The 26,323-nt window shown below is 40.2% G+C and overlaps 1 protein-coding gene across 1 annotated transcript in view; it reads right to left on the reverse strand.

The window, feature by feature from the left end:
- Nucleotides 1-26,323, reverse strand: part of LOC124776314 (presenilins-associated rhomboid-like protein, mitochondrial) — a 106,495-nt gene that overhangs the window by 71,272 nt on the left and 8,900 nt on the right. The window contains exon 3 of the mRNA XM_047251247.1: nt 7,894-8,019. Coding sequence (XP_047107203.1) covers nt 7,894-8,019 — 126 coding nt within the window. The remainder of the gene's footprint in view (nt 1-7,893; nt 8,020-26,323) is intronic.

Consider the following 26,323-nt stretch of genomic DNA (forward strand, 5'->3'; position numbering starts at 1 on the left):
ACCCATATAACTGAGTAATGTTAACCACACAGACCATGAGTGGAACATTGTAGAGACATCTGTTGCACACACTGTTTCCATCTTTAATCCCATGGGATCTTCAGGTCATACTCAGGAAGAATGAGGGAGAATAATTATAAAACTTATAATCCATTTACTAGAGAATGTGCCAAATGGGCACACGCAGTGAGTGAATTGCTGCCCATGTGGGTAATCTCCTTACTGGAATGTGTATGATAATGCCTGTTCTCGTCACTGGAAGATAATGTTCCAAGTGCAGCAATACTATTTTATTCAAAATACATCTCAGTGGTTCAAATACTATACTACAATAGTAAAAATGAAGTTTTCAGCCTCTTGACTGGACAGTGTCTGAACTCTTAAAATTACAACAGTTCTCTGAACAACTGGACATCTTCCAACCTAGGGTAACAGTTGCCAATCTATAAGGTTGCTTAGATCATGGGCCAAGATTTTCCTCTCTTCTACACAAGCAGAGAATTTGCCTTAACAAAGCACAGCGATACAAAGCAGAATGAGCACCTAAGGCGGGTAGTATCGAAGGCAAATGGTCGACTTCAGTTTATTGGAAGCAGTGTAGCTAAGAGTAGCTCACCTATAAAGGAGACTGTGTATACAACATTAATGTGACCATTTCTTGAGTACAGCTGCCAAACTGTTGGGGATTCCCACCAGGTCTTGTTAAAGGAAGACACAGAAGCAATTCATGAGTACAACTAGATTTGTTACTGCTAGATTCAGTCGACACACATATATTACAGAACTGCTTTGTGAACTCAAATGGAAATTGCTAGTGTGAAGACAATGTTCTTTTCTTGAAACAACACTGAGAAGATTTAGAGAATCGGCATTTGAAGCTGAATTCTTACTCATTCTTACAACCAGTGTTCCTTAATCATTCTACTACGACCAATGTACATTTTGTCTAAGGACTGAAAAAAACAAGATAAGAAAAATTAGGGCTTGTATGGAGACATTTGGACAGTCACCTTTTCCTCACACCATTTTTGAGTGGAATAGGAATGATTACTAGAGGTAAAATGTCTCCTCTATCATACACTGTATGATGTCTTGTGGAGCATGTATGTAAATGTAGATGAACAAGGACTTTTCTTCTAAATGATAAGTTTTTGTCATGTTATATGTTGGACAGCCCAGATCCAACAGTTGCTGAGTCTGAAAGTATTCTGATTCCATCCACGCCTTCAACAAGTAGCAGTTCTAGAACTGTTTCACTGTAGGAAATTAGATCTTCCCTTACCAAGGAAGGAATCTTCAAGAACAAGAAAGAAAGCTAATTCCACTATTATAACTGCCACACCAAAAGGGGAGGCCACAGAGCTGCAAAGATCAAATTTACAGGTTAGGAAAAAAAAAGCAATCACCATCATCATCATCATCATTTAAGACTGATTATGCCTTTCAGTGTTCAGTCTGGAGCATAGTCCCCCTTATAAAATTCCTCCACGATCCCCTATTCAGTGCTAACATTGGTGCCTCTTCTGATGTTAAGCCTATTACTTCAAAATCATTCTTAACCGAGTCCAGGTACCTTCTCCTTGGTCTACCCCGACTCCTCCTATCCTCTACTGCTGAGCCCATGAGTCTCTTGGGTAACCTTGCTTCTCCCATGCGTGTAACATGACCCCACCATCTAAGCCTGATCGCCCTGACTGCTACACCTACAGAGTTCATTCCCAGTTTTTCTTTGATTTCCTCATTTTGGACACCCTCCTGCCATTGTTCCCATCTACTAGTACCTGCAATCATCCGAGCTACATTCATATCCGTAACCTTAACCTTGTTGATAAGGTAACCTGAATCCACCCAGCTTTCGCTCCCATACAAAAAAGTTGGTCGAAAGATTGAACGGTGCACAGATAACTTAGTCTTGGTACTGACTTCCTTCTTGCAGAAGAGAGTAGATCGTAGTGGAGCACTCACTGCATTAGCTTTGCTACGCCTCGCTTCCAGTTCTTTCACTATGTTGCCATCCTGTGAGAATATGCATCCTAAGTACTTGAAACCATCCACCTGCTCTAACTTTGTTCCTCCTATTTGGCACTCAATTAGTTTATATTTCTTTCCCCACTGACATTACTTTCGTTTTGGAGATGCTAATCTTCATACCTTAGTCCTTACATTTCTGATCTAGCTCCGAAATATTACTTTGCAAACTTTCAATCGAATCTGCCATCACAATTAAGTCATCCGCATACGTGAGACTGCTTATTTTGTGTTCACATATCTTAATCTCACCCAGCGAGTCTATTGTTTTCAACATATGATCCATAAATAATATGAACAACAGTGGAGACAGGTTGCAGCCTTGTCTTACCCCTGAAACTACTCTGAACCATGAACTCAATTTACCGTCAACTCTACATCTACATCTACATGACTACTCTGCAATACACATTTAAGTGCTTGGCAGAGGGTTCATCGAACCACAATCATACTATCTCTCTACCATTCAACTCCCAAACAGCGCGCGGGAAAAACGAACACCTAAACCTTTCTGTTCGAGCTCTGATTTCTCTTATTTTATTTTTATGATCATTCCTACCTCTGTAGGTTGGGTTCAACAAAATATTTTCACATTCGGAAGAGAAAGTTGGTGACTGAAATTTCGTAAATAGATCTCGCCGCGATGAAAAACGTCTTTGCTTTAATGACTTCCATCCCAACTTGCGTATCATATCTGCCACACTCTCTCCCCTATTACGTGATAATACAAAACGAGCTGCCCTTTTTTGTACCCTTTTGATGTCCTCCGTCAATCCCACCTGGTAAGGATCCCACACCGCGCAGCAATATTCTAACGGAGGATGAACGAGTGTAGTGTAAGCTGTCTCTTTAGTGGACTTGTTGCATCTTCTATGTGTCCCGCCAATGAAACGCAACCTTTGGCTCGCCTTCCCCACAATATTATCTATGTGGTCTTTCCAACTGAAGTTGTTCATAATTTTAACACCCAGGTACTCAGTTGAATTGACAGCCTTGAGAATTTTACTATTTATCGAGTAATCGAATTCCAACGGATTTCTTTTGGAACTCATGTGGATCACCTCTCACTTTTCGTTATTTAGTGTCAACTGCCACCTGCCACACCATACAGTAATCTTTTCTAAATCGCTTTGCAATTGATACTGGTCTTCAGATGACCTTACTAGACGGTAAATTACAGCATCATCTGCGAACAACCTAAGAGAACTGCTCAGATTGTCACCCAGGTCATTTATATAGATCAGGAACAGCAGAGGTCGCAGGACGCTTCCCTGGGGAACACCTGATATCACTTCAGTTTTACTCGATGATTTGCCGTTTATTACTACGAACTGCGACCTTCTTGACAGGAAATCACGAATCCAGTTGCTCTACCTGCTGCCTGACTATCTATGTAAAGACCTGTAATTGCTTGCAAAAGTTTGCCTCCTATTCCATAATCTCATAAAACAGACAATAACTTCCTCCTAGGAACCCTGTCATATGCCTTTTCTAGGTCTATAAAGCATAGATACAATTCCCTGTTCCACTCGTAACACTTCTCCATTATTTGCCATAAGCTAAAGATCTGGTCCTGACAACCTCTAAGAGGCCTAAACCCACACTGATTTTCATCCAATTTGTCCTCAACTAATACTCGCACTTTCCTTTCAACAATACTTGAGAAGATTTTACCCACAACGCTGATCAGAGAGATACCTCTGTAGTTGTTACAATCTTTTCTGTTTCCATGTTTAAAGATTTGTGTGATTACTGCTTTCGTCCAGTCTGATGGAACCTGTCCCGACTCCCACGCCATTTCAATTATCCTGTGTAGCCATTTAAGACCGGACATTCCACTGTATTTGATGAGTTCCGACTTAATTTCATCCACCCCAGCCGCTTTATTGCACTGTAATCTATTGACCATTTTCTCCACTTCCTCAAATGTGATCCTATTTCCATCATCATTCCTGTCCCATTGTACATCGAAATCTGAAACATTACTGATTGTATTTTCACCTACATTGAGCAACTCTTCAAAATATTCCCTCCATCTGCCCAAGGCATCAACAGGACTCACCAGCAGTTTTCCTGACCTGTCCAAAATTCTTGTCATTTCCTTCTTACCTCCCTTTCGAAGACTGCTAATTACACTCCAGTATGGTTTTCCAGCAGCTTGGCCCAAAGTCTCCAACCTGTTTCCAAAGTCTTCCCAAGATTTCTTCTTGGATGCTGCAATTATCTGTTTGGCTTTGTTTCTTTCTTCAACATAACTTTCTCTGTCTACCTGAGTTCTAGTATGTAGCCATTTTTGATACACCTTCTTTTTCCTTTTACAGGCTGCCTTGACTGTGTCATTCCACCAAGCTGTTTGCTTCATCCTACCTTTACACACTACTGTTCCAAGATATTCTTTAGCCACTTCTAGTACTGTGTCCCTGTACCTTGTCCATTCCTCTTCCAATGACTGTAATTGACTACATTCAACTAACTGGTACCTTTCTGAGATCACTGTTATGTACTTGTGCCCGATTTCCTTATCCTGAAGTTTCTCCACTCTTATCCTCCTACATATGGACCTGACCTCCTGCACTTTCGGCCTCACAATATCAAGTTCACTGCAGATTAAATAGTGATCAGTGTCATCAAAGAATCCCCTGAATATGCTTGTCCCTCACAGCCTTCCTGAATTCCTGATCTGTTATTATATAGTCAATGACAGATCTGGTTCCCCCGCCTTCCCAAGTATACCAGTGAATGTTCTTATGTTTAAGAAAGGAGTTTGTGATTACTAAGCCCATACTGGCACAGAAATCCAAGATTTGTTTCCCGTTCCTGTTGGCCTCCATATCCTCTCCAAATTTACCCATAACATTTTCATACCTTCTGTTCGATTTCCAATCCTGGCATTAAAATCAGCCATGAGCAGAACACTGTCCTTGTCCTTTACTCTAACAACTACATCACTGAGTGCGCCATAAAAACTATCCATCTTATCTTGATCTGTTCCTTCACAATGCGAATATGCTGACACAATCCTAATTTTCTTGCTAGACACTGTCAAATCTACCCACATCAGTCGTTCGTTTACATACCTTATTGCAACTACGCTGGGTTCCATTTCTTTCCTGATGTAAAGCCCTACACCCCATTGTGCTTTGACTCCCGACAGGTAGACCTTGTATTCTCCCACTTCCTTTTCTTTCTCACCCCTTACCTGAAAGTAACAGCTAAAACGTCCAACCCCATCTTACTTGCAGCCTCTTCCAGCTCTACCTTCTTCCCAGAGTAGCCCCCATTGATATTAACAGCTCCCCATCTCGTTACCATTCATTTGCCGAGTCATATCTTAGGAGTCCCTGGTTTGTCAATTAGAGGTGGGTCTCCATCACCTCCAAAGGTCAGAGGCATTTTGCTCCGATTGTTGCCAGCATCATATTTAAAGTACCAGCGAAGCAGGTTGCTAGCCTTACTTGCCCCGGGTCCCATTGAAATTTACCCCTAACGGTTGTGGGACTAACCGGTGGATTTGGTAGTCTTTGCCGTCTGAGCACAAAGGTGACCACGACTCAGAATATGTCCGAGATGCCCAGCCTTATTCCAAAGTAACTGGTATCATGACTGTCAGGACCACTTACTTGGCCACTCATACATTGCCCGTGGTTCATGAACTAGGACATGACAACAGGAACCCACACCATGAACCACCAAAAAAGCTGTGTCAAGGAAAATTGTTGTGGACAGTGAAGAAGACATTAAGTGAATCTTTGTAGTGATTCTTAGATGAGGATAATGACATTGACTCTTCTTGTTGAAGTAGCAAAAAAAAAAAAAAAAACTTTTAAAGAAAGATTTGTCACTTTAGCTTAAGGCACAAGGACTTTGAAAGAAGTTCCTTCTTTAGGGAAAGTTAAACATAGAATAAAAGCATATGTCACATAAGAAATCGTGGATGTGGCCAGAAATGGAAGGCATCCTGATATACCTGTGGGAAACACTTTGGGAAGCACTAGCCATCCAAAAGAAATTTCTGAAAAAGGGTTTTATGATGTATCAGAACTAAATCTACTTTAAAAGGACTATGTGCATAAATACTCATTTAAAGTGTCTTTCCCAAATACAATACTAAGTTGTTCCAAGGCACAATAATATATTTTACTTTGGGGTGGATGACACAAATGTGAATTTAATTGTTTTCCTTTGAAATCTTCTTAATTAAGAATGCTCTCAAAGTGTAAATCAGTCTACAGGAATAAAGATTCCCCACAGCTATGCATCTAGACACCTTGAACTGGCAAAGGGAATGACTTACAGGTGAAAAAAGTAGACCAAACTTACTGCTTTCACATCCTAAATAATCATACATACATCTTTTCTGTCCCAACGCGTAATTACAGGGCCACCTGTGAAAGCAGCCATGTCATATACTGGCTACACTGTAATTACTACACAGCATTTTATATGGCCTAGACCATCAACGAGCTGTCCACCAAAATGGCCATTGCCAAACTGTGGCCAAGAACAAAGTTAACCACATGACCAGCATGACACGCTGCTGAGCACAGCATGCTCAGGTTCAATGGCTGCTTCACAACCTATGCCATTTGGATCCTTCCTTCCAACAACAGCTTTTCTGAACTACGTATTGCAATGCATTCTTCACTCCTGCAATTCTCCCACCCTCAATCTCTGCTAGCCCATTGTCCAAACATATTCTGCCTAATAGGTTCCCTGTATCCCTGCCATCCTCCCAATCCACAGAGCCATGTCATCACCTCTGCGCACCACAGCTAACTGGCTCCGGCACCCGTGGACCACAGGCTTTTCCCATGTACCTACTATCCATCCCCCCAATGTTCCTAGCCTTTCACACATGCTGGCTCTCCAACCCCTTCTCCTGCTTCCTACCTCTTTCTCCCTCTACCCACTATACCTGACACAACGCCAAACCCAGTCTACCTGTTAAACTTTAATCACATTACTATCTGTCCACCTGGCACATGCAGGTGCACAGAGGCGTGTGTGTGTGTGTGTGTGTGTGTGTGTGTGTGTATATCGGTGAGTCGTCTCCTTTTCTCCTGAATTATTTATCATTCATGCAATAAATGCAAAACTTGCAACATATTTTTTTGATTTGTATGCCTGAAACTTTTTGGTTTCACTGCCTTCCGCAAGATAAACAAGTGCTCTTCTGCTGTTGCATCACACGTAGAAATGATCTCAACTACATCTACATTATTGCTCACTTTGGCTATGAACTATTGGTTTATTACTCTGTTGTGTACACAAAACACTGATTTTGTGAATGAACTATTGTTTAAATGTTCTGTTTATTTACATATTTATATGTAAAACTTCAGGTGATATGCAAACTAAATTTAATTCATTTCTAACATTTCTTCATGGCACAGCAATTTCACAAACATTAACATACTAATTATGAGAAAGAAGAAGAAAGAAATATACTATTTCTTCTGTTACAGGCATAGATAACCTCAATGGGCAGAGGGATGACACAATTCTTAACAAAGTTGACAAGAAGCACAAATGAAAATTACGGTCCAAATGTACATGTATAATAGATAAAAGTCTGACACAAATCACTGCCAATATTTCAAATTCAAAAACAATTCATGCAGGAGTGATTAAGGAACAACACCATGAAATAACATAATGGTTGCATTTCTTTTCAACAGATATATTTGGTACTTAATGTTGTCTGCAGATTTAAAAGTGTGACTTATCCTGTAGGTTACTTGGTGCTTCAGCATTTAAGTGAGAAAGGGAGAATCATATTCAAATCAGTTAAACTGAATAAGACAAAATTAATTTCAGATCATAACAGATATAGCCATTACAACTTCACATAGTACTTAAATTTACCTTTTTTCTGCTTTCAAACACTCTTTCTTGAACCCATCCAAAAGGATGTTTCAACATTTCTGCAGCATGAGCACGCATGTTTTCATATTGCCAGATTGCTGCACCAGCAAAACTTGCAGAACTAAACTGGATCACAAACAGGGATTAAAATGAGCATTTCTTTTTTAATAAATAAATAAGTAACAGACAAAAGAGTCAATAAGCAAAAATAGTAAGTCAAAATGAGATACACGCTATGTGTGTATGGTTACTGGAGAGAAGAAACTGGAGAAGTTGCCGAAAAAAGACTAATGTGACAAATTACACTAAGTGAAGTGTGATGTCCTATTATTGCCCTTTAACATTTTTTCTAACTCAGATGGAGGGAGTCACACAGAGATTCATACGCTGTAAGATCAAATGACCATACTATTGGATTGCTGTCATTCTACATCTACTTATAGTTCAAATGCCATTTATATAGTATCTGCAGCACTTACAGGTTAAAGGCATACCAAGCTCCACATAAGAAAAGTGTCAAGAAAGACAAACAATTATCACCCAATTTTCTACTGACATTTTTTTTCCAAAATATTCGAAAAAGTAATGAATATCATCACTTAAGTAGAAACAATTTATTCAGCACAGATTTTGTATTCCACGAGCATTATTCAACTGAGAATGCTATTTATACATTCACTCATCAAATTGTGCAGACCTTAAACAATAAAATATCACCAGTTGATATTTTCTTTTGATCTTTGAAGGCATTTGACTGAGAAGATCACATTATTCTCTTACCAAAAAAAAATAAAGTTTTATGGAACTGATGGCTTTACACACAGCTAGTCTGAATAATACTTCACATATAGAATGCAAAAAGTTGTGGTGAATGATTCAACACTGTTCTACAGGTTATGGGAGTTCAGCCAGGTGACGACATTGACAACTGCCGATATTTCAACAGGTGCACACCCTGCCATTTTCAAGGCAAAACTGCAGCAGCATGTAAACTGCTGTAAAGGGAATTTAAAACCTTGGTTTGAAGATCAATTCTGGAAAGAACTCTCTCTCTCTCAAACTCTTTCTGTAAACACTAGCATAACCACACAAATAAAGATGACCAAAGTGCGCGAAAGTGAAAATTAATAACGAACAAATTAGGTAGTATGAACTTGGTCCCTCTGGTTTACGACAAGTGCAAGAGCAAGATTACACGCAGAATTTAAGCAAAAACCTCCACCTCTTTTTATAAGATTACCTGCTAATTTAATTTCAAGTGCTTCCTTTATAACGCTATCCCAACAGACGGAAGCGCATGCCAGAATCTGACCAATATATGACATGCCAAAATGGGAAGGATTATGATAGACATCTGCCTTACACAACCCAAAATCATCCTTAACGGAAGCTAAAAGGACTCTTAATCTTAGATGCTGGTCGAAAAACACATTTCACATCATATTTCCACAAAATAAAATGAAACTTATTGGAAATGCTCCATGTGCAAGACAAAAAGGCCATAGGTTAAGGTGCTAATTTACTGCATTCACCCAGTGCAATGGTGCCAGTTCAATATGTACATCATTCACCCAGTGCAAAGTTGGTCAATATCACAATGCACATCTGATCCATGTTTCAATATAACCATTCTGATGAAAGATAACCTCAAGATGGGCTAACTCAGCTGACAATCTCTGAGGATCTGAGATGACAATTGTCTTGTGAACTGAGGTAAAAAGTACCCCTTCGAGCTCAGCCAGATGGTTACAACTAACAGCCTTTAGATAAAAGTCAGTTTGAGTACGCTCCCTATAAAAGGCATGTCCTAAGGTACCATGCACCTCCCTCCTGGCTAACACACCAAGGAAGAGAAGACAGCTATCCTTTTACAACTCCATCATGGAACACATATTTTGGTAGATTGAATTCAGATGTCCAAAAAAAGTTGTTCAAACGCTGTCATGAGGCCACACAACACCAGTATTGACTACAAAGCAGATTTCATTGCCAACAACTCCAAGGCACATTCTTAAAAGTCTTCCAATTTGCTATAACAGGTGACAACAGGTTTTCCATCCCAACTCCACCTGTCTCTTTAGAGTACTGGTCGATGAATGAAAAGTAAATACATGTCGAAATAGGTTCGTTAACTCAACACCAACCTAAAAAAAAAAAAAAAAAAATGCTACTCACAATCACCCTAAAAGGAATCACTGAGCATCTCAAACAATTTGGATCAGTTACTTTTGCTCTTCATATAATTGCTAATCTTGAAACAGGCGAATTAACCTCCTGGCATATTTAATGTCTTATGGAATCATTTTCTGGGGCAACTTATCACTTAGAAAGAAAGAACTGATTGCACAAAAGTGAGCAGGAAGGATAATACGGGTGTTCATTCATGGATGTCATGCAGGTCCTCTTCAAGGAGCTACATGTTTTAACCGCACTGTCAGAATATAAAGGGTGTTCATTTTAGCTGAAGACATTGAAATATCTCAAAAACTGCACACAACATCAAAAAAAGTTATTATTCCACTTTGTTTGTCTTGGAGGGGGAGATTCAACAATACCACACTCGACCCGCCACCCCACCCCGTGTGTCGGTGGTGAAGGCAGCTGTGATATATTCAATGGGAACCCCCATTTTGTTGAAGATTACAATTCTTTGGCAAAATCTACATATATTCTGTCTGAAACATTTTCTTTGTTTTGCCACAGATGGCACTGTAATCAAAGAAATAGAAATGGTTACACAATCATAATTTACAACATGCTACTCAATGGCCCTTGAACATCCAGTGGCAAGTGGACCCCACCTCCACGCAATGAGGGTAGGACAAATCAGTATTTCATAACCTCTACCTGAAAACACATTCACAATGTTATATTCCTCCACCATATTGAACAGGGGACTACCTGATGCATCACTGTGGCCATGTAGTGAACTATGATGTATTGTACACTATGACTGGAGCTCAGGTATCGTGCAGATGTAGAACAGATAGCAGATCTAAACATTACAATACTTGCACAGTGTTTATTGCCCGCACACCTACCTAATATTTGGAGAAAAGATGTACAAGTGGACGATGAATGTTGCAACCACAGAAGAAAAAACTGAAATGATCCTGATATACAGAGAATGTTGGAGAAATGTTGAGGCTGCTGTTGCGTTGTATGCCGAATGTTTTCCAGGGAAAGCTTGTGCTTGTTCTTTCTTTTACTAGTTTGTGAACACCTTTACGTCTGATGGCAGCATACATACCAACAAAAGGAAACTAAGCAAATGTGTTACATGGGAAGCTAATGAAATAGCTGTACTAGTGGTGGTGCTCTACAACCCATGGATAAGCATCCACCAATTATATAACAATTCTAGTACGCCTGTAGGTAGTATTTTCACAATACTGCATCATCATAAGTATCACCCATAGCATGAGTCACTGCAACTTAATGGCACCAGTTTCCTTAACTGAGTAGTGTTTAGCGAACAGGCACTTCCACAAATACAAACAACCCCCACGTTCTTTGCCGAGGTACTGTTTTCCAGTGAAACTACATTCACAAACCATTGTATCATTAACTGGCATAACATGCATTACTGGAGTGTAGACAATCTCCACTGATTGCAGCATGCTGACCATCAACTTCCTAGGTCAGTTAACGTATGGTGTGGCATCATGGGGAACAAACTCAATAGTCCGTATTTTATCAACAGCATGTTGAACTGATGCAAATATTGAATGTTTCTGGAACAGGAACTACCAATATTACTGCAGGATGTTCAACAACATATGTGGTTTCAGCATGACGGTTGCTAAGTGCATTACACAATTGAGGCATAGGAGGCATTAGACTGTGTTTACACTTGTCGGCGGATCAGCAGAGGTGGCCCTATTAATTGGGCCACTAGGTCACCAGATTTGACATCACTGGATTTCTTCCTGTGGGGATATTTAAAAGATAAGGTGCACCTGCAAGCACCAACAGAACACCTGTGCTGACATTCCCACACATATGCTTCTAGCCTCTGTACAGTCATAAGTGTATCACTAAGTGTCTTGAAGTTGGCAGTGCTACATTTGACCACTTACTCTAACTGGAAAAGTAGAGTAGCATTCACCTGGAACCACGGGCATATTGGGACATCGAGTAGTCCCTTGTTTGATATGTTGGAGGAATACAACGTTGAGAATGGGGTTTCCATTTAGAAGTTATCAAATATGGGCCTGTCCTCCCGTTACAGCTTGGAGGGGGGTCCCACATGCCATTGGATATTCAAGGGCCATGTCATAAATTAGGATTGTGTACCCATTTCTATTCCTCCGATTACTGTGCCATCTGTGGCGAAACAAAGAAAATGCTTCCGACAAAACGTACATAGATTTTACTGTAGAATCATATCTGCAATAAAAAAAAGGGGTTTCCCACTGGAGATTTTAAAGCTGCCCCTTGCCACCCACATGGGGTGAGGTGGCTGGTCGAGCGTGATATCGTTGTATGTCACCTTCCACGACAAACAAATTAGAATTATAGAAGACATATTAAGTTCCAGACAGGCACAATTAAATGACACTGACGTAAAGCTTTCAACCACAGCCTTCATCAGTAAAAGAGAGACAACACACCTTTCATACACACAAATATGCACACGGCTGCCAACTCCAGCGCCGTATGCTGAATTCTGTAGCTGGCGGTCATGTGTGCATGAGATGTGCTTGCTTGTGTGTATGAGTTGAGTGTGTGTCTCTTTTACTGATGAATGCTGTGGCCGAAAACTTATGTAAATGTCTTTTAATTATACTTAACATGTCTTCTTTAAGGTAAGTAGCAATCTGCCGTTTGTTGATATTCCTACTTGGAGTTTCCATTGTTTGAATTGGATTATAACTTTTTTGAGCTGATGTGTAGTTTTGGAGATATGTCAATGTCTTAAGTTGAAATGAACACCCTGTATATGTTCATTAATGAAATCCATGATAAACAATTCATCACCATTTGAAAAGAACAGTAGTTCCATACCTCCAACATTTAGAGAGAAATATGACCTTTATTACCCATCAGTAAAGCTGTTAGTGGCTCTGAAAAAGTTCAATGCTCAGAAAGAAAAATATTGTGATCATTTTCCCAATAACTTAAAATGTCTGACATGCAGCAAACAAATTTTATAAATAACCTAAAACCATTTCTCCTAGAAAACTCTTTGTGTCCGATGGATGAATTTCTATTTAAAAACTAGTCTGTAAAAAAAAAGTTATCGTGGTCTTGTGAGTGGTCATTTTTATTCCTCATTAAACCTGTCCTGATCTAACATGGGCAATATCCATTAACTTTGATCAAAGATTGCAGAGGTGTAGATTTCACAACTGCATCAACATGTCATTTAGCCAGACACATGCACACGTTTCTACCTAAACACTACACTTGCACAAACAACACAAGCTTAGAAAACACCAATGACCTACTGACAAAATCAAATATATCAAAATGACCAACACAGCTCTCTCTCTCTCTCTCTCTCTCTCTCTCTCTCTCTCTCTCTCTCTCTCTCTCTTTTTCACATCAATGTACATCCACACACCAACTGAAGAAACAATCAAAATAATTGAAAAACAACTACAAAATACAAACATTATCCCACAACCAGAGCCACAAGAAGTCTCAAACACTTTGAAAGTAACCAAAGGACAAAATTATTTCAGATTAAAAGATGAATTCTACATCTAACATGAAGGATTCCACATGGGATCACCCATAACAGCATATAGAAAAAATAAACAGTTAAATCTCTCTGTACATGCTCTGATTTCTCTTATTTTATTATGATGACCATTTCTCCCTGTGTAGGTTGGCAAAGATAAAATATTTCCACACTGAGAGGAGAAAGTTGGTGACTGAAGTTTCATGAAAAGATCTTGCCGTAACTGAAAACACCTTTGTTTTAATGACTACCACCCAAACTCGCTTAACATATACATGACACTCTCTCTCTCTCCCCCCCCCCCCCCCCACCCCTCCCTTCCATCAGTCCTTTCTGGTAAGAATCCAATACTGCACAGCAGATGTCAAACAAGCATAGTGTAGGCAGTCTCTTTAGTAGAACTGTTGCATCTTCTAGGTGTTCTGCTAGTAAAATGTTGTCTTTGGTTTCCTTCCTCACAACATTTATCTTTGTAACTGTCCCAATTTAAGTTGTTTATAACTGTAATGCCTAGGCATTTTGACAACCCTTAAATCTGTGAGACTTATCATGTAACCAAAATTTAATGGCTTCTTTTTTTGTGCTCCTGTGGATGACCACACACTTTTCCTTATTCAGAGATAATTGCCACTTTTCACACCACACATAAATCAACACACTGGCTCTCTCTTCACATTTCACAGCCTTGGATGAAAAAGGATGGATCATGGTGACAACCTAGGCAAGTCAAGGGTAAACAATTAGATATTACGGATAGGATGAGAACTGCCACATGGAACAGAAGAGGGACTATAAAAAAAGAAATGGAGCTAGGCCATAAATTGATATATAAACAAATTGATACAGCTATTGCAACAGAATCAAAAAAGAAATTAAAAGGCACAACAGATCTTGAATACTATAAAATGATATACAGTGGAGTACTTCAAAACACAAGAGCAATATGTTGGGTGGTAATCCTAACAAATAACAAATGGAGGCACCAAAAGAAGGGAAGAAAACAGAAATAAAATTAAAAAAAAAAAAAAAAAAAAAAAAAATAGAAACAAAATTGTTCTATGACAAACTGCAAATGGTCCTAAATAGATCAGGTTCTCATGTGTGGAGAGGAGGCAACATACACATCTCAGGAGCTCTGGGCACATTCACAGGACAACACAACAATGAAAGTGGCAAAGGACTTAGACACTTTGCAACCTTCAACCAGCTTAATATCATTAATACATTTTTTAAGAAAAAAGAGATACATATGTTTACATGGAGTGCTAGGGCTATAGATCTTTAACACACTACGTGTTAGCAAATGACCAGCTAAGTAATCAAGTTTGGACGTGTACACACACACACACACACACACACACACACACACACACACACACACACACACAGATCACGAAGACGAACAAAGCTTGGGGTTATCTTTTAAGGTGTACCTTCTGGAACAAGAAAGTATTACAAAATTTTATCAAAAGTCAGCTACAGAATTATCTGCTATACACCCCACGATATATAAAAAGAATGGCTAAGTATTACAGAATGCATGGAAAGAGTGGCATATGAGACTGTGGGGAAAAACGAAGAAGTTAAAGAAAAGGAAAGGATCAAGAGCTTAGAACGAGAATATCACGAAGGCCATTGAAGAAAAGATAGGGCCCACAAAAAACTCCTGCAGAATAAAACAATACAAACTGAAAAGGAGTATAAACAAAAAGGGAACCATGGGGGGGCGGGGCCAGGGGGGGGGGGGGGGGGGGCTAGCACATCAAGTGTCATGGGATCATTTTATAACTAAAGCAGAACAAGATACACACGGAAGGCAAATATTTGCTATAAAGTAATGAAATATTTAGACAGAAAGATACTTCACATCAAAATATGATTAGCAAAGACCAGTGGAAAAAATATTATTAAAAAAATAGAAGATCCAGAACTGAAGGAGGGGGCAGAGGCATCACATCACATAATAGTATGGTGGATTCAATCACAACAGGACAACTGCAAGTAGTTTAAGAAGTATGAAAAACAGGAAACCATATGGGCGAGATTGTATTAAAGTGTAACTTTTAAAATATGTTGGTACCTTTTGTGATTTTAGATTATTACATTTATTTAATGAATGTTGGCACTGGTGTAAAATCCCAAGCTCTTGGAAAATATCTAAAGTGATATCTATTTTTTTAAAAAAGTTCAAAGAAACAAATGTGAAAATTATAGAGAAATTAGCCTCTGAAACTCAGCATATAAAATATTTTCAAAAATAATCAATAACCATTTAAGAATCATAACAGAGACTCTCCTATTCTAAGAGCAATGTAGATTCCAGAAAGGCCATTCATGCAGTGAGAGCATATTTTTACCACAAAAAGAATTTTAGAGAAATAATGAAAATACAATTTAGATGCACTTATCTTTTGTATGATGATCACCAATTTAGTATTGGAGGGCAGCGTGGAAGGTAAAAATCGCACAAGGAGACCAGGAGATGAATACACTAAACAGATTCAGAAGGATGTAGGTTGCAGTAGGTACTGGGAGATGATGAAGATTGCAGAGGATAGAGTAGCATGAAGAGCTGCATCAAACCAGTCTGTGGACTGAAGACCACAACAACAACATAGCTTTTACTTAGTTCAAAAAATCTTTTGACAGTGTGAACAGAAAGAAACTATGGGGCATAATGTTTAAAGCTGGATATCTTATTGAAGCTATGAAAAGCTTATACATTGACACAAAAGTTGGTAATAATAAAACTGAAGAAATCACTATCAACAAGTACAGATAGGAATACTTCACAAAAGCGGTAATATGAAATAAGAAATTGTACGGAAACAAATACAAAATCAGCAATTTTTATGAGGTATTACGAAATTTGTAATTTTGCCATATAAAAGCGTTGAACATCTGGGAACGGAAGTGTTCTAACACACGTATTCATAACTGATAATAATTATTGAATGTTAAAACCACAATTTGGCTTCTAATACTCTCAAGTCTGAGTAATCTTAAACTAGCAGTTAATTCCCCGTGTAATGAACTTTCATTTGACAATGAAAATTACACAGAATTTGGTCAGAAACACCAAATGAGACAAAAACTAATATCACATTTGACAAAAACACAGAATTTGACCAGAGAACACTGAATTTGGCTAAATTAAAAACGCCAAACATGACAAAATAAACAACAGTAAATTTGACAAAATAACAGCAAATTTGGCAAAAAGTCTATACCAAATTTAGCAAAAATAACATCAAATTTGGAAAAAAAGACTGAACTTTGCAAAAAATGGCAAATTTCAACAACAAATTTTGAAGAAAAAAAAGGAAATAGCGAAAAAGATACCAAATGTGGCAAAAAATAATTTTCAATTTGGCAAAAATAACAACACAGTTGGCAAAAAATAAAACCAAATTTGGCAAAGAAAATTAACATCCATTCTAGGATAAAAATATCGATTTTGGTGAAAAAGTAGCTCAAAATTAGGCCAAAGACTAACAAAACATTTGGCAAAAAAAAAAGAAAGAAAGAAAGAAAGAAAGAAAGAAAGAAAGAAAGAAAGAAAGAAAGAAAAAAAAAACACACAAAATATGGAAAAAAATAACACTGAATCTGGCAAAAAATGACATCAAAATTGGTAAAGAAAAATCACCAAATTGGTAAAAAAACTACATTGTATTTGGTAAAAACAACACTGACTTTGGCAGAAAATGACGCCAAAAGAGAGACTGAATCTAGCAAAGAAATACACCAAATTTGGCAAAAATACACCAAATTTGGTGAAGAAGACACTGAATTTGGCCAAAATATAAAATGAGTTTTCCTGTCTCTACCAATAAGGGACTCAAACAAGCCTGTGTAACCTGCAACAAATCTTATTTAATGTATACACATACATCAAAGAAAGTTTTGCTTCACCCCTGTTCCCAGAACTCCTGAAAATAAACGTTGACTGTGGATACTGCATCACAGGCACAGTCCCTTTGAATGTTCAGAGATGTCACTAAACCTGCCCATAGACGTAAACAACCATCCATGAGCAGCGCCTATTAGACAGATGGGGTCTGACAGCCGATCAGTTCCAGTCATTCAACTGGGAAAGAGGTACACGGCTCGTGTTGTCTGTAGCTCAACCATGCCTAGACAGTCAATATTGCAGTTCGATCGCGTCCACATTGTTACTTTGTGCCAGGAAGGGCTCTCAACAAGGGAAGTGTTCAGGTGTCTCGGAGTGAACCAAAGTGATGATGTGACATGGAGGAGATACAGAGAGACAGGAACTGTCGATGATATGCCTTGCTCAGGCCCCCAAAGGGCTACTACTGCAGTGGAGGATCGTTACTTATGGATTATGGCTCGGAGGATCCCTGACAGAAATGCCACCCTGTTGAATAATGATTTTAATGCAGCCACAGGCCATCATGTTATGACTCAAACTATGCACTATAGGCTGCATGATGCACACTTTCACTCCGTACACCCATGGAGAGGTCCATCTTTGCAACCACAACACCATGCAGCATGGTACAGATGGGCCCAACAACATGCCGAATGGACTGCTCAGGATTGGCATCACGTTCTCTTCACCGATGAGTGTCACATATGCCTTCAACCAATCATCGGAGACGTGTTTGGAGGCAACCCGGTAAGGTTGAACGTCTTAGACACACTGTCCAGTGAGTGTAGCAAGGTGGAGGTTCCCTGCTGTTTTGTGGTGGCATTATGTGGGGCCGACGTATGCCGCTGGTGGTCATGGAAGGCGCCATAACGGCTGTACGATACGTGAATGCCATCCTCCGACCGATAGTGCAACCATATTGGCAGCATATTGGAGAGGCATTTGTCTTCATGGATGACAATTTGGGGCCCCGTCACGCACATTTTGTGAATGACTTCCTTCTGGATAACGACATTGCTCGACTAGAGTGGCCAGCATGTTCTCCAGATATGAACCCTATCGAACATGCCTGGGATAGATTGAGAAGGGCTGTTTATGGACGATGTGACCCACCAACCACTCTGAGGGATCTACGCCAAATCACCATTGAGGAGGAGGACAATCTGGACAAACAGTGCCTTGATGAACTCATGGATAGTATGCCACAATGAATACAGGCATGCATCAATGCAAGAGGACGTGCTACAGTGTGTATTAGAGGTACTGGTGTGCACAGCAATCTAGACCACCACCTCTGAAGGTCTCGCTCTATGGTGGTACAACATGCAATGTGCGGTTTTCACGAGCAATAGAAAGGGCAGCAATGATGTTTACGCTGATCTCTATTCCAATTTTCTGTACAGGTTCCGGAATTCTTGGAATCCAGGTGATGCTAAACTTTTTTTGATGTGTGTATAAATGAATTGATTAAAACCTACAGATAGGAAGTAAATCAAGGTATACAGATTAATAGAAATAAATATGTTAATATCTTCAAACAAAGATGATTTGACTTACCAAATGAAAGTGCTGGCAGGTCGACAGACACACAAACAACCACAAACATACACACAAAATTCAAGCTTTCGCAACAAACTGTTGCCTCATCAGGAAAGAGGGAAGGAGAGGGAAAGACGAAATGAAATGGGTTTTAAGGGAGAGGGTAAGGAGTCATTCCAATCCCGGGAGCGGAAAGACTTACCTTAGGGGGAAAAAAGGACGGGTATACACTCGCACACACACACATATCCATCCACACATATACAGACACAAGCAGACATATTTAAAGACCAATTGGTCTTTAAATATGTCTGCTTGTGTCTGTATATGTGTGGATGGATATGTGTGTGTGTGCGAGTGTATACCCGTCCTTTTTTCCCCCTAAGGTAAGTCTTTCCGCTCCCGGGATTGGAATGACTCCTTACCCTCTCCCTTAAAACCCACTTCATTTCGTATTTCCCTCTCCTTCCCTCTTTCCTGATGAGGCAACAGTTTGTTGCGAAAGCTTGAATTTTGTGTGTATGTTTGTGGTTGTTTGTGTGTCTGTCGACCTGCCAGCACTTTCATTTGGTAAGTCAAATCATCTTTGTTTTTGGATATATATTTCCTACGTGGAATGTTTCCCTCTATTATAACCATATGTTAATATCTTCATGTACGCAGATGATGTTTCCATTTGGAAGAAAGTGAAGATGAGCTACAAAAAGCGGTCTATAAATGACATCAATTAGGGAAGTTCATGGCTCACATGGGAAATAGTCCATACGTCCGAAAATAGTGAAGGATAATACACTTCATGAGTAGGTCTCTAACTTTAATATTTTATGAGGCAACATAAGCCATGAGATGCAACACAGGCTATGACATAGATAAGGACATAGAAAATAAGATTGGCAAATATCAGTCAACATGTGAATTGCTAAATAAAATACGAAAGGAAATAAAATAATTTTTTCTAAAAAAAGGGAAAAGAAAGCAAACTACAAGCACCAGAAATATGATTTCTTAGGAAAGTGAAAAAAACTGAACAAAATCACCTAAGAAGAATGGGTGCAGAGAGAATACCACAGCTTGCCATATTGTACCAGCCAAAAGAAGAAACATAGGATGACCTAGAATGAGGTAGCAGTGAAAAGTGAAGATGGAAAAGGCACAAGCACCTAGGCCTTGGAGGGCAGAATAAAAGGAAGACATACTATAACACTTGCTTTGCAGACACTGAGTATGACTTCTGTTTTATTCAATGACTTTCTGTTGATTATTACATACTATGACCTTCCTGACATCACAAATCAAGTCGTACAACCAAAGCAATGCTCTATAGGTACACAATTTTATTAGAAATTTCTAGTGACGAATGATGTCAAAAGCCTTCTGGAAATATGGACTCAATATGAGATCCCCTGTCAACAGCATTCATAACATCATGCAAATAAAGAGCTAGTTGTGTATCACAATAATGATACTTTCAGAATATGCGCTGACTATGTGTCAACAGACAGTTACCTTCGAGATAGTTCACGATGTTTGAACACAGTATATGCTCCACAATTCCACTGCAAACTGACATCAGTGGATTACTTCTATTTTCTTTCATGAGTATTTGTGTGACCTGTGCCACTGTCTGGTCTTTTGTTATGGATCTTTCATCGAACGAGCAGTTGTATATGATTGATACATATGGGGCTACTGCATCAGAGTACTCTGAAAAGAATCTAACTGGTATGCTTTCTGGACTGGAAGTCGTGTTTTATTAAATGCTTTAAAGGGACCGAACTACATGGTCATCAGCCCCTTGTTCCATCGAACTAAGTCCATGGGATAAAACGGAAAACATACAGGACACACGACATGAGTTCGAGATGGGGGAAAAAAAAAAGCTGAACACACTACAGACAACAGATGACAAGGAAAGCACTGACATACAAGAAACAGGCAGAAGAGCTTAAAACAGTAGAGCAGATGTCCTGGGCTGGCTGATCACAGTGATAAAAAAGGATGAACCAGTCACTCTGCAACACATTACCCTGAAAGTACTAGGGTAGAAAGTACAGGGAGACAAAGGACAGGAACTAAAACTTAAATTGAAGAATAAAAACCAGTGTCACGCAGAAAATTTAAGACCAAGTTAGCTGTGGAGGCACCGTCTCCTCAAATCGAAGGAAGGGAGTCAGGGAGATTAAAATTCACTCTCAGAGTGGCTAGATGTGGACAGTCCACTGTCAAATGTGAACCACAGCGACAAAATGGTGGGGCCTCACGCCGGAGAAGACAGCCATGCATCAGCCAAGTGTGGCCCATGCGAAGGCAGCAGAGGACCACAGAGTCCCTGTGAGAAGCCCGCAGAGAAGACTTCCACTCATTTGTGCTCTCCTTGATGGTGCAGAGTTTATTGGGCATAACCAAGCCGCACCATTCTGGATCCCAAATCCGAAGAATTTTGTGGTGTAAAACCGATCGGAGATCAGGTTCGGGTATTCCAATTTCCAGAGGCAGCTTACGAGTGGCCTGTTTGGTCAGTCCGTCAACGAGCTCATTTCCCGGGATTCCGACGTGTCCCGGGGTCCATACAAAGACTACTGAGCGACCAGATCATTCTAGGGCATAAACTGACTCCTGGATAAAAGTTACCAGAGGATGGCGTAGGTAGCACTGATCAAGGGCCTGTAAACCACTCAGTGAATCACTTCATAGCATGTAGGACACACCGGGGCAGGAACGAATATGCTCAATGGCACGAGAGATGGCCACCAGCTCAGCAGTGAAGACACTGCAGCCATCCGGCAAGGAGCGCTGTTCGATATGGGCCGAGTGAGCATAGGCAAAGCCTACACGATGAATCAACCAGCGAGCCGTCAGTATAGATGACTTCAGAACCCTGGGATTCGTCAAGGATCGAGAAGAAGTGACTGCGGAGTGCCTTAGGAGGGACAGAGTCCTTATTTATATTTATTTATTTATTTAACCTGATCAGATTAGGGCCATCAGGCCCTCTCTTACATCGGACCAGTGTTCCACACATGCAGCATTTCACACATCAGAGTTACATCATGAACATAGTTTAAATGAGAAAATTAGCTTACTCTAGTGACAATATGAATAAAGAGTAGTGACTAAGACCTAATAAAGTAAATGCGGAAGTATTTTTACAACAGTTGCTATACATACAGATTATGATAAAAGCAATAATAACAACAGTAAAACAAAAAATCAAATAATAATGATAAACATGACTAAGACCTAATAAAGTAAATGCTGGCAGTATTTTTACATCAGGTGCTATACATACAGATTATGGTGAAAGCAATAATAATAACAGTAAAAAAAATCAAATAATAATGACAAACATGAGAAAGATTGGCAATAGTAATGAAGGTTTGTGCAGATGTACATTAATATCTTGGTGTGTAAAGTAGATGTTTACTAGTATAGTGAGTTTTGGGTAAGGGAGGTTTAAGGAGGGGGAAAGAGGGAACTAATGAGGTGAAGTGCACTCATGTACAGAGGAAGGCATTACTGTTGCTTAAGTAGATACGTCATTAACTGTTTTTTGAAGCCGATCATGTTTTTAAGTTCTCTAACATAACGAGGGAGGTTATTCCAGAGTTGGGCTCCCGCTACTGTAAAGGACTGGGAGAAGGTGACTGAGCGATGCAGTGGAACGGAGAGGATTTTATTATGATGGGAACATGTGTTTCTGTCATGTTGTTCCGACATGAGTGTTAGGGACGAGGAGAGATATGAGGGACAGTGTACATTTATAAGGCAGTAGATAAGACAGAGTGTATGGAAATCTCTGCGTTTGTCTGCACGCAGCCAGGACAATTTTGCATATGCTGGTGAAATGTGATCAAAAAGTCGAACGTCACAGATATATCGGACGCAGGCATTCGTGACCAGTTCTAGACGTCGGGAATTTTCCTGAGAGAGGCCTTGTAGGATAATATCGCTGTAGTCAATGATTGGGAGTATAAGCGTTTGTATTAATTTCTTTTTCAGATCGAAAGGGAAGAGTTTTTTATATTTTTGTAGGACATGAAGGGATGCTGATGCTTTTTTGCACACTGCAGTTACGTGCTCTGTCCAATTTAGATTTTCATCTATTATTACTCCCAAACTCTTTGCTGAGGGAGAGAATTTAATATTTGTTCCATTTAGGATAAGAGGTGGTACAGATTCCCAATGTTTTGGGCTAATGAGCTTAGAGTGACCAACAAGTACCGCTTGGGTTTTAGATGGGTTTAGTTTTAGACCTATGTCCTGTGCCCATTTTGACAGTGCATCGAGGTCAGTATTGAAATTTTCAATAGCTTTCTTGAGTTTGCTTGGTTTCGCACTTAGATACAACTGAAGGTCATCAGCATACATATGGTATTTGCAATAGGTCAGGACCAATGACACATCATTGACATAAAGAGAGAAGAGTATAGGACCTAATACTGAGCCTTGGGGAACGCCTGACACTACCTGCCGCCATTGTGATTTTATATTCCCAGACAGGACGCGTTGCTGACGAGACGTCATGTATGAGCGAAACCATTGCACTGCGCTTGGTGAGAAATTTAGACCGCTAAGTTTGGCTAGTAAGATGTCGAAGTCGACAGTATCAAATGCTTTGCTGAAATCTAAGAAGCAAATGATAGTCGCTTCTCGTCTGTCAATGGCAAGTTTCAGGTCATCTGTCACCTTTATCAGAGCGGATGTTGTGCTTCGATGTTTACGGAAACTTGATTGGTATTCGTCTAGTAGGTTGTTAGTAGTTAGGTAGTTGGTGAGCTGGTCATGAACTATATATTCTAAGGCTTTTGATAGTGCAGGAAGAAGGCAGATGGGGCGGTAGTCAGAGGGTGCTGTGGCGATGTCCTTTTTAGGCAGTGGCTTAATTTGTCCCAGTTTCCAAGCCTCAGGGAAAACACTTGTGATTAATGAATCGTTGAAAATGTCTGTTATAGAGGGCAGTAGTTGGTCAATAATAAGTTTTACCATCTGGATAGTGATACCATCATGTCCAGTAGATGCTGATCTAATCCGCATTATGGCTTTCTTGACAGTACTGCAAGTGACGTGCTGTAGATAGAATTTTTCTTTGCTACAGTCGTTCATCCCCATGAAGTAATCAATGATTCTCTGTTTTTTTTTGCGGATCAATTTTGGTTGCAGGTAATGTGAAGAATCGGTTTAGTTCTTCAGCTGAGACCATTGGATTTTCTGCAGCTTTTATTTTGCCTAAACCGAGACTACGGAGATTTTTCCACAGGATAGCTGGTCTACATCTATTGTCAGCTAATGTACGGGCATGTCTGAGCTTAGCGTTTCTCACCACTTGACTGACTTTGTTTCGTTTCTGCTTGTATACAGCGTGATTTTCAGGTGTAGGGTGTATCTTGTATGCTCGATGTGCAGCATCTCTGAGATTCATGAGCTGTTTTAGTTCATCAGTCAGCCAAGGTGCAGGTTGCCTTTTTACTTTTCTGGTCTTTATTGGAGCATATTTGTCATATAGTTGAGTAATTTTGTTAGTGAAATCATGGAGTTTGTCGTTCATGTCCATGAGGGGAGTAGAGGCAGACATGCCAGGCGCAGATATTTGAGAGGTGCGGATTATTCTGTTCGGAGATTTCGTTGCGAATATATCTATGAAAGTGCGACTGGTAGTCATGTGATGAGTAGGTGCCAGCTGAAGTAGAGTCATATTTGAGGAAGAAAGCATCCTCTTAAATAGCGACCAAAAACAGTGGAACGTTCAATACAGAGACCTGCGGGACCCCATTCTCTTGGATATCGGAGGAGCTAAAGGAGCCTCTTACTTGAACACGGAAGGTACGTAGGCAGAGTTCTGTATAAAAATAGGGAGTGAGCCACAGAGGCACCACTCATGCAGAGTGGCAAAGATGTAGTGGCACCAGGTCGTGTCGTAGGCCTTCCGTAAATCAAAAAAGACGGCGACCAGATGCCTGGAAAATGCCGTTCGGACGGCAGGCTCAAGACACACCAAATTACCTGTCGTTGAGTGGCCTCGGCGGAAACCACCCTGGGATGGAGCCAGAAGGCACCAAGACTCCAGGAGCCAACACACCCTCCGGCTCACCATTTGTTCAAGAGAACATTGGTGAGGCTAATGGGGCAGTAGCTGTCCACCTCCATTACCATGAGAGAAGGTATCGTTTATGTCCAAACTAAAATTAAGAGTACATCCAAGAAACACACATGGACCGTCAACGAGAGCGCTGGCGGCGACACTCTTCACTGGGATGCGATTCTTCTTGTCGCCTGTTGTTGTTGTTGTTAGTTCGATGTTTTCTATATTTTTGTAAACTGTTGTGCGACGACGAGGTCGATATCTCCTGTAAGGCATGTTGGCGGCGTTCAATGCAGTTGCCTGTGCAGCAGCAAGACACAGACTGAGCGTAGCGCAAGAACGCGCTCGCTTATATAGCGTGCGAAAACGTTGACCTTACATATGGGACTTAGAGTTTTCGCAGTGGCCAGCGGAACGTTATCCCGGACGTGCACACTAGGTTGTTTTAGAGTGTGCGCGTCTCTGCTGGCGCGCCGCCAAGGCCATGCGATAAGAGTGTTTACATAACACAACTGTTGCATCCTTGAGCCTCCGGTTCTAGATGTACCCTTGTCCGGTTAGTGGCTGACGCTACAGATCTTTATTTATGGTAAGGTCTACGAGGTGTCACTGGCAGTCCACGGAGAGGTGTTTTGCCATCTGACAGTGAATGCAATTGGGCCCGGGAGCTGTATCAGGGCAAGCGGCTAGGGCACTATGGCATTCCCACTCACCGAACGGAACATTGTATGATTCAGGGTGGAGGGTGTGAAATGAAAGGCTCCGACTTTCCAACCGCTCTTTCAGGGAGCGGAAGGCCAGTGGGTAATTCACAGAAGCGGAACTCTGAGCAAAATGCTCTGCTAAGCAGTTTGCAATTGTGTCAGAGTTGTAATAAATAATTGGGCATTACTTACGAAATCACATCTGCCAACAGTATCAACAGAAACCAAATGAAGCAATTGATGAAGCTCCATATGTGCCTGACACAGAGCTTTTTTTTTTTTTTATTACCCTTCGCAGTTTCCACTGTAGTGGGACGTGACATTGAAGCGTCACCCATCCACCAGTGTCAGCCCAGTTTGCAGCCGAATATAAGTTTAAGTTAGTTTTGTTTATGTATTTTTTGTAATATTTGTAATGGTTGTGAATTGTATAAAGTTTTGTATTTATTTTTTATGTTTCATGTACGGAGAGGGCGGCGCAACGAACGGAGACAGCATCTTCGCTGCCGGGACCAGAGAGAAAATTG

The sequence above is a fragment of the Schistocerca piceifrons genome, chromosome 2 (assembly GCF_021461385.2).
Source record: "Schistocerca piceifrons isolate TAMUIC-IGC-003096 chromosome 2, iqSchPice1.1, whole genome shotgun sequence".
In the NCBI taxonomy this organism is placed as follows: Eukaryota; Metazoa; Arthropoda; class Insecta; order Orthoptera; family Acrididae; genus Schistocerca; species Schistocerca piceifrons.